This window comes from Lithobates pipiens, unplaced genomic scaffold (genome assembly GCF_037356315.1).
Source record: "Lithobates pipiens isolate NorthernLeopardFrog02 unplaced genomic scaffold, aLitPip1_a1.2 Scaffold_13, whole genome shotgun sequence".
NCBI classification, from domain to species: Eukaryota; Metazoa; Chordata; class Amphibia; order Anura; family Ranidae; genus Lithobates; species Lithobates pipiens.
In genome coordinates, this window is record NW_027507718.1 from 329,547,430 (window position 1) to 329,561,118 (window position 13,689).

At 37.8% G+C, this 13,689-nt stretch overlaps 1 protein-coding gene across 1 annotated transcript in view; it reads right to left on the minus strand.

The window, feature by feature from the left end:
* FREM3 (FRAS1 related extracellular matrix 3) overlaps positions 1–13,689 on the minus strand; it is a 106,696-nt gene that overhangs the window by 51,656 nt on the left and 41,351 nt on the right. Inside the window, exons 5-8 of the mRNA XM_077476970.1 lie at positions 13,540–13,665; positions 8,525–8,776; positions 852–1,001; positions 512–721 (exon numbers count right to left, since the gene is read on the minus strand). Of these exons, the coding sequence (XP_077333096.1) occupies positions 512–721; positions 852–1,001; positions 8,525–8,776; positions 13,540–13,665 (738 nt within the window). The remainder of the gene's footprint in view (positions 1–511; positions 722–851; positions 1,002–8,524; positions 8,777–13,539; positions 13,666–13,689) is intronic.

Here is a 13,689-nt window from a genome sequence, read left to right on the forward strand (position 1 = left end):
CAGACGATTAGATAATCCTGACCTGTAAGCCTTTCCCTGGCTACATATGTAATCTATTGCAGTAGAAACTGTGAAGATATATCTGCTACCATGTTACTAATCCCAATCTCTCAGGTTATATAGTGTTTGGCCTTTTACTGTTTGTCAAACTCCTTTTGACTCTGTGTCTCTCTATTTCATTATTATTTTGAATATACTCATTCATTTTTAAGGTTTTCTAGAAAAAAACAAATTGTATAGAAATATTCTTATGTTCTGAATAATCTTTAATAAAAACATAAATATGAAAAAAAAAAAAAAAAAAACTATGAACATATAAGTACATGCTATGTGCAGAGAACCAACAATGGACTTGCAGCATGGGCTTCTGTAGTCTTATGTAGTTAAAAGCCATTCTGATGTTTGTTGCTGGGCCATTGGACAGAAAATGTTTTAGAAATGCCTTTGTGAAAATATACTGTACATAATTTGTCTGAACATTCTCTAGATGCCTCATTTTCAAATAACTCACAGTCAGAGATGGTGTCATTAATGGTGATGGTTGTTATGCTTGGTTCCCCCAGAACTGCATTTACAGGCATTCGAAGGACCAGTTCAAACTTTTCTAAACCCTCTAAAGCTGGTTGGCCCAAGTCATCAAGGATGGTCACACGAAAGGTTTGCATGTTCACCCCAGGAGCAAAGTCCAAGTTTCTACTTATTCCAACATAGTCTGTGCCAGCTAGATGAAGAAAAAAAAAACAGTATGAAATACTTTTACATTTCTGTAATGCTACAACAATTTGAAAACATCACTCAACTGCTAATTTCACACAAAGTATTACAGTAGTACCAACTATATTTCTACGCACCATCAGCAGACAATGGCTCTGTTTTTCTGGAGCGTACTGTGACAGTGGCTGCTTTGGAGAGATCTGTTCCTGTTCTCCAGACTCGAACGTCTACATAACCAGCACTTTCATCCACATGGTAATCAATGTCAGCAAAGTAGAAAGCAGGCTCTATGGACAAGGGGAAGCACATTCTGTTACTTTAATACTAGTTATCCTACACAGACAAAGCAATTGTTATATGAAATCTATAAAGTTTGGTGGTAACATAAACACGTGATCTGCATTTCTCTGATTAATGATGTGACTGATATACAGAATAAATTATACATGAACAAAATTAGATTTGAGCTATTTTTCAAGAGAGGGCTGGAAAATTACATACAACTATATGCTTCAGGGGGAAATAAAACCATTATCAGCCACTCTCTCAAAGATTTACAACTGCCGGACAGAGAATAATCTATTAGGCAGGTAGATAATAATAATAAGGTGGTGGTGGTGGTGGTAGAGGGTTGGGGGAATAGCAATGATATTGAAGACAGTGGAGTTTTAATACCCCAACTTCCTTGGATGTAAACTTTTGGATTACAAGGGAGATCCCTAATTCTCAAAGGTTGTAAAACATTTTATTATCACAGTGGAGCTTCCCAATGTCCAAAACTGCAACCCCTGTCCCTTCACACAGGTCTGATTTTCTGCTAAGGGCAACAACATATTTTTCCCTCCATTTATATTTAAGCAGCACTCACATACTTGTGCAGAACAGTCCCATTCCAAGGTTGTTGGAGAGTGAGACCATTGAAGAAAACATTTTGCATTAGATTGATGAAAAAGTATTGTGGGCTAGTAATCAAATACTGTGGTTTGTTATACTGTAAAATATACAGGACGATATAACTAAGAAATACAAAATTGTATATTGTGTAGACACAGAAACACTAGTGTCAATCACTGCTACTGGTGTGTTAATATGTTCTAATGGCAAGGATACAGTTAAAGAGAGCAGCTTTAATCTCCCAATTCTGTATTCTATTGCTGCAATCCAAGCCAAATGTTTTAACACATAATTAGTAAGAGCCTTGCACTTCTAGTCTGGGAAAAGTCGTAATGAGGAACAGATCAGGGAAGGTCACTTTTTTTTGTTTTGAAGAAATCATTATACATCACAAGACCATGCTAAACATGCTAATTAGCCAACTGTGTAGTACTTCACCACAAACAGTGGTTAAAAAGAGATTACCAAGAAGCAATTATAAAACACATATAGTGGTCATTATCGACAGTTAGGGTACTGAAGGTACAAAAATTGTGTCTATCTCATAAACATTATGCCATTTTAAATAATGTCCATCATTCAAGTGTAGAGTTATGAAAATAGGCAAAATGTTAGGTAGGCCAAATATTATGCAACTTTCTTTCTTGCACCCATGGTTTGCAGGTAAGAAAATTGCTTGATTTCCCCATCAACACAGTCAGTGAGAACACAATGATTAATGCTAGCAGCTATAGCCTCTGGCAATAATAGCATGCTAAAAATCCGACATGCTGGTTGCAGCCAAGTCGACCGATGGGTCAACTTGGGTTCAATCAGCCTGCCCAAAGATGGATCAAATTTCGGCCACTGCTGAACCAGCCGAGATTTGATCTGTCTCTGGCCAGCTTTAGAGCAGAGTTTGTAATAATTTCCCAAAATAGGCAAATTAAACAATTGTGTTGACGTCTTAAGCCAATCTGTGGCTAAGCTATAGGCTTTCAAATAGCAGACGCACTAAATTCATTCCCTCAGTAGTTTTGCTCATCTCATACTCAGCTTAGCTCATTTGATTCTCAGCTCAGCTTTTCCTTCTCCCCCTTCTGGAACTCCCACAATGTGTTTACATTAGCCTGGAATGATACTGCTGGAAGGAGGTAGCAGAATGAGCTGAGCTTCTGAAACTAACAATATTTTTAGTGAGGTAATTATGACATAAAACATGACTATTATTCATTTCCTTAGCCTTTAGAAAGAACTTTAGTTTTCTTTTTACATTTCTCATTTCACTTTACCTTTTTTTGGAAAATCCTGTTGTTTACGGAGCTCAATAGCTCAAGCTGAATGATTACAAACAAGTATGAGTCAAAGCAGTGACCCATCTAACTCCTGTTCTTCAAAATGGCTTGCTCTCAGGTTTTAACCAGAGACAGGGGTCCAAAAAGAGATAACATCTCTTTAGAAAACCCACAGTGCTTTTTAAATTATTTGTCATGTATTAAATGTTTATTTATAAAACAAAGAATGTAAACATATAGTAGAAAAAAAGCAAAACATCAGTTTAAAGAAATATAAATCCTACACTTTAAAATTTTGAATAAAATATAACCCAATACCATTATTATTTTCCATTAATACCATAACAAAGGAAACATATACAATAAAATATGTTGTTGTAGCCCACCCAGAAGTTTAATTATTAAATCCTCATCTCTTATTAGCTCTCAGACATTTCACACAAAAGGAATGAAATTGCATTTTTCCAATTATCGTTTACATATCCTTCTTTCCTTTTATTCATTCTGCCAGTAAACACATCTCTTAGCACAATGTCCTCTTAGCCATTGCCTTGCTCTTAATGCTGTAATTTGTGCTTATCCAAACTACAATAGATAAAAGGTTTCTCTCATTGAGGAAGGATCAATTTGTAAAGATAACAAACTAGATACTTCTCAAGTAACCTCTTTTGTATTTATATGATGTTCCAACCAACAGAGGAAAAATACCTTTTGCAATACACACAGTTTAATGTATCTTGTGTGTTAAACCTGTATATTGATTGATGCCTAAAACAGGTCGTATCCCTCTTGTCCTCCCTTTCATTCTTTTCTTGTGCTGCTCTATAATAAAGTATAGAAGCATTTGCTAGGTGTGAGAAATGTCAGATTTTTCAGTTTTAGTTGTGTTAGAGTGGGGAAGGGTTCAAAATTCACATTTTAATTTTGGTTGTCTGTGTCCATTTGGGGGGATTATCCTTTGCCTCCTGTCCTGGACATGTAACAGGAAATGTAAAGTAGGGAAATTGCCCTCGGAATCATTTGTCACCAGAAAAAGTGTCTCCATATAAATATTTTCCACCACCTTGTGTTCTGGTGACAAGTGAAAAGTGTTGAACCTCACAGCACTTTCTGTCTTAGGCAAGCCATAAACGTGCAAATTTCTTTCCTGCAGCCAGTGCTAAAGTGGGAATCCCTCTGACTAGGCCATTGAAAGCAGCCGCTTGCAATAATCATAAGAGAATCCGGCATGCTGGTTGTACCCAAGTTGATCAATTGATCAACTTGGTGCTTTCAGCTTGCCCACTAATGGTTCAAATTCCTACTGAACAGGCCGAGATTCCAACCGTATATGGCCGGCCTTAGTTACAATGGACAAACAGAGAGAGTAAGTCTCCCTAACTGAGACAAAGACTACAATACAAACATAACGAGGATTGTAACTCCTTACAACTCTACCATAAGGTAAAAAAAAGTTTTGGCCATACATATACTTTAAATTCATATTACAGTTACAGTTCTTGCAGTGCCAGACCTTGGCTCAGTAGCCTTCACCTTCCATCCATCTATATCAAGCTAAGCTGTTGCAAAACATGCACCTCCTATTGTAATATATACTGTACATATGGTCACAGTGTAGATAGCATGACATTAACACTCCAGATATAGAGTATGTTTTTACATTTAGGAGAATATTTTTCTCCAAAAAATAAACAGTTTAATCACTATAAATCACTATAAAGTGGCCAGTTCACGACATCACTACTATGCAAAAGATAATATTGTATATTAAAATAATTGTCATCTAAAGAATTGCTAGTTATATATAAAGAAAGGGTTAGTAGCTCGATAAATACCATGGATGATGTCCAAAAGCTTGTAACACTTGTAAAGAAAAATTATTAACAAAAATGTGCACATATACAACTTATTAGCCTGTTTGTGTATAATGCCAATTTCTAGTTATCTATCCAACTGTTGAATGCAGTTGACTATTCTGCTTTTTAATCTGCCTCAGACATATCCACCATCTACACACATTCTCATTTTACTTTGTTGTTTCTGAAAAAGAGTCATTTACACTAATCCTCAAAGGAGTCTGTGAAAGTGGCCTAAGAAAGCTTACCTTTGTTGTGTGTCTACAGGGGATGCAAACCTTTTCTTTTTACCTTGCTCTTCAAGTAAGTCTTTGTACGCTGATTGAGTGTGTGGCATAGAGCATGAGCAGGAAATTTACGATTAGACCCACAATTCATGAGATCATGTTCCCAAGCCCAGGTGCTTCTTGCTCTCTCTTAAAGGATATGAAAAGGCCTGAACCTTAGACACCCCAAATAAACTGTACAATAGTTGAACAATGACACCAGTCAACTTACTTCCCCTCTACTACTATAAAATAAGCATTTGCATGAAAACTATTCACGTAGAACCTGCATAACAGCTCAGTTCAATTTTTTTTGGTCTGTTTTATGTGTAGACTACAGGAAAAGGGCATGTGTATCAATTTATAAAAATTTTGCTTCTAGCATTTTCATTTTTAACCACAGAGAAAAGTTTGCAGCTAAAAAATAGATGATATATATACAAAACCTGTGGTTTTGATTATTTTTTCTATCTATCTATCTATCTATCTATCTATCTATCTATCTATCTATCTATCTATCTATCTATCTATCTGTTTTATGAAAATTGTATCATTTTTCAAGCTATATAAACGTAACAGGGGTTCTAATCTTCCCTACTCTAATCATAAATTAAAAAAAAAGAAAAAAATATTTTAGCTAAACACACTTAAACAATAAACCAGTATGAGTACATCATTCACTTACATGATCCTTACTCTTAATGGTCTAAGGTTATGAGTGGTGTACCCCAAGGTTCATTGCTGGGACCTTTACTTTTTAATATCTTTATAAATGATATTGGGTCTGGGATTAAAAGTACATTTCTGTCTTTGCACATGACACTAAAGCTATGCAGTGGAATAACATCCTTACAGGATGTCTCCAATTTAATTGAGCGACTATGTGGCAGATGGGGTTTAATGCTGATAAATGTAAAGTTATGCACTTGGGGGCTAAGAATATGCATGCATCATACATACTAACGGGAGTACAGCTGGGGGAATTAATGGTGGAGAAGGATCTGGGGGTTTTGGTAGATCATAAGCTCAATAATAACATGCAATGCCAAGCTGCAGTTTCCAAAGCAAGCAAAGTCCTTTCTTGTATTAAGAGAGGTATGGTCTCCAGAAAGAGAGAGATATCATTTTGCCACTGTACAAATCAATAGTAAGACCTCATCTGTAATAAGCAGTTTAGTTTTGGGCATCGGTTTTCATCTAAGATTGCCCTGTATTTGGCTCCATCCATCTTCCCATCAACTCTGACCAGCTTCCTTGTCCCTGCTGTAGAATAGCATCCCCACAACATGATGCTGCTACCACCATGTTTCACGGTGGGGATGGTGTGTTCAGGGTGCTGTACAGTGTTAGTTTTCCACCACACATAGCGTTTTGCTTTTAGGCCAAAAAGTTAAATTTTGGTCTCATCTGACCAGAGCACCTTCTTCCACATGTTTGCTGTATCCCCCACATGGCTTCTGCCATACTGCAAGCGGGACTTCTTGTAGCTTTCTTTTAACAATAGCTTTCTTCTTGACACTCTTCCATAAAGACCAGATTTGTGAAGGGCATAACTTATAGCTGCCCCGTGGACAGATTTTCCCAACAGAGCTGTGGATCTCAGGCGCTCCTCCAGAGTTACCATGGGTGTCTTGGCTGCTTCTCTAATTAATGCTCTCCTTGCGTGGCCTGTCAGTTTAGGTGGACGGCCATGTCTTGGTAGGTTTGCAGTTGCGCCATACTTTTTCCATTTTTGGATAATGAGTTGAACAGTGCTCTATGAGATGTTCAAAGCTTGGGATTTTTTTTAACCTAATGCTGCTAATTTTCTCCACAACTTTATCCCTGACCTGTCTGGTGTGTTCCTTGGCCTTCATGATGCTGTTTGTTCACTGAGGTTCTTTAAAGAACCTCTGAGGGCTTCACAGAACAGCTGTATTTATACTGAGATTAAATTACACACAGTTGGACTCTTATTTACTAATTAGGTGGCTTCTGAAGGCAATTGGTTCCACTAGATTTTAGTTAGGGGCAACAGAGTAAAGGAGGCTGAATACAAATGCACACCACACTTTTCACATATTTATTTGTAAAATAATTTGAAAACCATTTAACATTTTCCTTCCACTTCACAATTATGTGCCACTTTGTGTTGTTCTATCACATATAATCCCAATTAAATACATTTACATTTTTGGTTGTAACATGACAAAATGTGGAAAATTGCAAGGGGTATGAATACTTTTTTTCAAGGCACTGTATATATATATATATATATATATATATATATATATATATACACGTATTTATTTATTTTTCTCTCTTAGACTTCGAGGGTTGCAGGCCAGGTGTAAAGCACTGCCAATATGTTTACTTTGATGAATAATGGTAATAAGCCTGAGCCTTGATGCCTATAAGAGTTCCACTGCCGAAATAAATAATGAAATGTCTAATTACACACAGCCCTGGGATGCACATCAGAGAACGGCAGTAATTCTGTGATCTAATTTCTCATAAGAAATAACATTAAGACTGGCTATGGAAAGCTGACTCTGTTTGGAAACGTTCCTGATCTGCTTAGTGGATTTCTTATTTCGACAAGGTAACACAAAATCAGGCTCAAGGGGAAAAAAAAGCTCTTTCATTCTATTAAATCTTCTTGTATTCCTATTCCCTGCCCTTCTTGAGAAGTTAGCTTCATGAAGAAGTCTTAAAAAGGTCTAATCAGATGTCAGTTCACTTCCCCTGCATATTTAACTGTGAAAAGCCTTTAGATATAAGAAAACTATGCATGATGCAGCTAATTATATTGTCCAACATTGTGTGAAGCATGTTGCATGGGGCCATGCAATGACAAAGTGACCGTACATTGCCTGAATTAATGTTAAGATGTTACAATATGTCAACTGCACACCATTCTGGACACAGCCTTGTTGCATAGGAGCAGCAAACCTCCATCCTTTGAAGTGTACATTTTTTGTATTTTAGCATTACTACTGACGTGATCTACAAAATGGGGACATATTCTTGACACTGACATGTGGCAAGTTGTGAGTGTAAATCCCCAAAAAGTAAGGGAACATCCCACCCTTGACAGTTGTCACTAGATATCTCCTCCACCTATTCTAAACAATGGAAGTTGCCCATAGAGTACCATGTATAACCCCCCCCCCCCCCCAAAAAAAAAAAAGAAACGTAAGACATGTTTTTCATTATATTTAGGTATATACTAAACATATAGTGGGGATTTCTCAAATTTGATTGCAAATGTGGAAATATATTTAAAGGCAGAATAATTTATAAATATTTTACCTGCTCAGCTATGGGGTCATCAAGAAACAGGCTGAATATGTCCAATTTTCTCATTACCTATCTAAGAACCTCTAGTAATCTAGGGATTCTGAAGTGTGCTCAGGACATCTGTATCATACATTCCACTCTTGATCTCCCCAACAGGTCATTTGGGTATGCCTGATACCGCTCAAAATCTTGTGTTTATAAATTATAAAAAACATATAATAAACTTAAATGGTCTACTTACCATCATCGTTATCTGCCAGAATAACTACTTTGGCACTGGAATATTCAGCTCCTACTTGGCCACCCATTGGCATACTTAATGTGACATTGAACACCTCATCTACTTCATAAAGGGAATCATCGATTATGATAATGCGACAGAATTTTGCAGTTTCATCCTTATCAAATCGGATAATGCTGGTGTGGTCATCTGGGCGAGTGATATAATCGGAATAAGACAAAACTGATGTGGGGACAGTACCTGTAGCTGAACCTGAGTGGCAGACCAGAACATTTCAATTAAGGTTTATTAGATAATCTGTAGAAGAAAACACCTAGAGAAAGACTAACAATATATAAAACACGGTCTTAAACTATTACAGATAGGATACAACACATATTTAAAGAAAAAGGAAGTTTGTTCAATAATGAAGAAGCCTAAGCAAGAAATAATGCTACACCACTATTCAACAGCAACCCTCCAAAACTGATATCCAAATCCTAGAAGGGAAAGTGCAGGTAGAAAAAATTAAAAACTGTCCGTTTTTTATCTGCTGTCTGTGTCCTGTTGGACAAACTGCCTTTAGTTGCTGTCCTAAAGACGCAATAGGATGTGAGAGGAAAGCTCTACTGAGTAAAGGGAATTTCTATCTAATGCCCTGTACACACGGTCGGAAATTCCGACGGAAAAGGTCTGATCGAATTATGTTGTCGGAAAATCTGATCGTGTGTGGGCTCTATCAGACTTTTTCCATCGGAAATTCCGATGGAAAAAGTTTAAGAGCAGGATCTAAAATTTTCCGACAACAAAATCCGATCTGACTTTTTCCGATCGTTTGTAGAGAATTCCGACCGACAAAGTGCCACGCATCCTCAGATTAAATTACGAGACCAAAGCTATTGGCTATTAGCCTCTACGTAGTTCCGTCGTACGCAACAAATGCAACCTCATTCCGAACGATCGGATTTTCCAACAACTTTGTCCGACTATGTGTATGCAACACAAGTTTTGGCCAAAATCCGTTGGATTTTGTGGTCGGAATGTCCGACCATGTGTAGAGGGCATTAAATAGTTGTTACCTCAACAGATGTCCCCATTGGAAGATTCCCCTCACCCATTGTCACCTTTTACTTAATTCAGATTACACAAGAAATGCTTAAGTGGACCCCCTTCACCTACAGTATTGAGCAGGATTGGAAATTTAAAGAATATACTGTATGGAAATCATACTTCTGCAGGTTAATTAATCTCTGCTTAAAATGTTATAGTGCTTCTATCCTTCACTTTAGTATAGGACAGAGGAAATGAACTAATCAGCACAGATTTGTGGATAGCAGATATATGTGGACATCACCCAGTTTGCCAGGATTAACTCTAACCCATCTCAGAAATGGTACAAGCCATATACCAGGCCTAAGAACGTGTGTTTCGAAAGAGAAGGTAATGCAAAATAGCAGGTTCTCTCTCTCAAACATCTCAGTGGTGCTAATGTCCACTTAGCTTTTCTGAAACCATTAAAATTAGGGTTAGGAAAAAACAGACCTGGAAAAAAGAAAATAAATGGTGGATAATCAGAGGATCACAAAAAAATACCATAAACACATGCAGAAGCATAGAGGCAAGCTTCATCTGGGAAGTTAAGTTCTCTTTAAGGCTGGATTCACACCTATGCATTTTTAGTACTTTTTGCATTTTGCAGATTTGCACTACAGAACATGTTCCATAGGAAACCATGTTATATGGACTGTAGTGCAAATCTGCAAAATCCAAAAAGCACGAAAAATACATAGGTGTGAATTCAGCCTTAATGAATGGAAAGTCTTCCATTTCCAAGGTACACTCAAAATCATATCTATAACCTGAATAAAAAGAAGACTAGTAACAAAATAACTACATTTATAAATTACACACTTTAGAAAACTCTGTTGATAGTTCAACAAACAAAATTATGCCCTTAAATCAGCATCAGTTTTATGTATAAGCAAGACAGAGATTAGAAATGTTTCACATATGCTCCTTCATCCTTTTCACATTATACACTTTTCCTGTAGAGCAACTTGATCCCAGATATTGTGAAGTGAAATCTATGTATAGATCTCTCTGCTCTAGCAGATAGATTTCAGTTTCAACTGACTCGCCCAGACACTGTGCTATGCTGAACATTCTAAGGGCAACTGCTGTGAAAAGGAACAGAAAAAAGCCATTATGTCTGCTACACTCCTTCACGTGTAATACATATGATACATTTAAGAGGAGATTGTCTACTAATAATAGTACTCTATTACATAATATTGCCTATTACCACCTTATTAACAAAAATTAAAGAATTTACACATACAGTATCGCACAAACGTGCCTTCACGTTTTTGTTAATATTTTATTATATCTTTTCATGTGACAACACTGAAGAAATTACACTTTGCTACAATGTAAATAGTGAGTGGGCAGCTTGTGTAACAGTGTAACTTTGCTGTCCCCTCAAAAAAACTCAACACACAGCCATTAATGTCTAAATTGCTGGCAACAAAAGTGAGTACACCCCTAAGTGAAAATGTCCAAATTGGGTCCAAAGTGTCAATATTTTATGTGACCACCATTATTTTCCAGCACTGCCATAACCCTCTTGTGTATGGAGTTCACCAGAGCTTAACAGGTTTCCACTGGAGTCCTCTTCCACTCCTCCATGACAACATCACGGAGCTGGTGGATGTTAGAGACCTTGCGCTCCTCCACCTTCGTTTTGAGGATGCCCCACAGATGCTCAATAGGGTTTAGGTCCGAAGACATGCTTGACCAATCCATGACCTTTACCCACAGCTTCTTTAGCAAGGCAGTGGTCGTCCTGGAGGTGTTTTTTGGGGTCATTATCATGTTGGAATATTGCCCTGCGACCCAGTCTCTGAAGGGAGGGGATCATGCTCTGCTTCAGTATGTCACAGTTGATGTTGCCATTCATGGTTCCCTCAATGAACTGTAGCTCCCCAGTGCTGGCAGCACTCATGCAGCCCCAGACCATGACACTCCCACCACCATGCTTGACTGTAGGCAAGACACACTTGTCTTTGTACTCCTCATCTGGTTGCCGCCACACACGCTTGACATCCTCTAAACCAAATAAGTTTATCTTGGACTCATCAGCCCACAGGACATGGTTCCAGTAATCCATGCCCTTAGTCTGCTTGTCTTCAGCAAACTGTTTGCAGGCTCTCTTGTGCATCATCTTTAGAAGACGACAGCCATGCAGACCAATTTGATGCAGTGTGCAGCGTATGGTCTGAGCACTGACAGGCTGACCCCCCACCCATTCAACCTCTGCAGCAATGCTGGCAGCATTTATACGTCTATTTCCCAAAGACAACCTCTGGATATGATGCTGAGCATGTGCACTTAATTTCTTTGGTCGACCATGGTGAGGCCTGTGGATTCTGTCCTGTTAAACCACTGTATGGTCTTGGCCACCATGCTGTAGCTCAGTTTCAGGGTCTTGGCAATCTTCTTATAGCCTAGGCCATCTTTATGTAGAGCAACAATTCTTTTTTTCAGATCCTCAGAGAGTTGTTTGCCATGAGGTGCCATGTTGAACTTCCAGTGACCAGTATGAGAGAGTGATAGCGATAACACCAAATTAAACACACCTGCTCCCCATTCACACCTAAGACCTTGTAACACTAATGAGTCACATAACACCGGGGAGGGAAAATGGCTAATTGGGCCCAATTTGGACATTTTCACTTAGGAGTGTACTCACTTTTGTGGCCAGCAATTTAGACATTAATGGTTGTGTGTTGAGTTTTTTTGAGGGGACAGCAAAGTTACACTGTTATACAAGCTGTACACTCACTACTTTACATTGTAGCAAAGTGTAATTTCTTCAGTGTTGTCACATGAAAATATATAATAAAATATTTACAAAAATGCGAGGGGTGTACTCACTTTTCTGAGATACTGTAATTACTTCCTCATGGATCCAAAAAGAAAAGCACGATAGGTTGAAACATTATTCTTTTAGGCTCCCTTCACATATATGTGGAGCCGATTTCTCTGCAGAGTCTGGTGCTGTTTTCATTCGCTGGTTCAGGTGTGATTCAGGTGCGAATTTAACAGTGAAATTGCACCTGAACCGAAATGAAAAAAATGCACAGGACCCTATTAAAAAAAAAACACACCCAGCCCACATATATGTAAACCGGCTCTGTTGTAAGCCGATCTGTTTCAAATGTAATGCGAATTGGATGCGGTTAAAAATGCATCCGATTCACATATATGTGAACCTAGCCTTAAAGCAGAACTATAGTCAAAACATAATTTTTTCATTTTGGATATATTAAGGGAGGGTTACAACCCCTGTCAGTATATCTTTTGCCATCTGTGTCCCATTGGGGATGTGAAATTTCCCTTCACTTCATGTCCCATTTCTGACACAGGAAGTGAGATGAAATCCCTGAAAATTAAGGGAATCCCTTGGGGCCTCAAGATCACCAGTACTAGCGTCCCCAATGGAAGATGTCTCCTTACTTTTCTGGGGACAACCCAAAATTTGGTATATTTCTATTACTTTTATTTTCAATTGGAAATAGGACAAATAGAGGGGGTGAATCTCCCTAATGGGGTACAGACACCAATTAAAACTGACAGGTGTTCTAATCCATCTCCACTCTGTCTAAAACTAAAATAAAAGTTTTGTTTTTAGGTATACTTTAAAACCTTATGGCAAACAAGTACAGTTGTTCTGAATCTAGGGTTAGAATCCAAATTTTCACAAGAATGACATCTATTTTGATATTAAAAATTACAGTCACATCACTGAATATAAAAATCCTTATCCTTGTGTAAAGCTTTGTAAGTTGAGCTCCATGCAGGAGGATATGGAGGCTTTAATGAAGTCCACTTAAAAGGCTTCAAAGTGTAATGAAAGAAATTTTGCCTGGGGTAAACTTTATTATAGCAGTTTCAAGGTATTTACTGTATACATTCAAGGAAGACTCAATCACACAGTATTGAAGAACTGAGAAAATGTCACATTGGTTGTAACTTACCTTGGTGGGTTGAACAGACCACCATAAATTCTTGACTAACGTCTCCTGATCTTTTAACAGGTATTAGTAATTCACCTATATCTTCCTCAACTTTATAATCTGCTTGTGGTATGTATACAGTAGATTCTAGAGAAAGAAAAACAGAGTTGG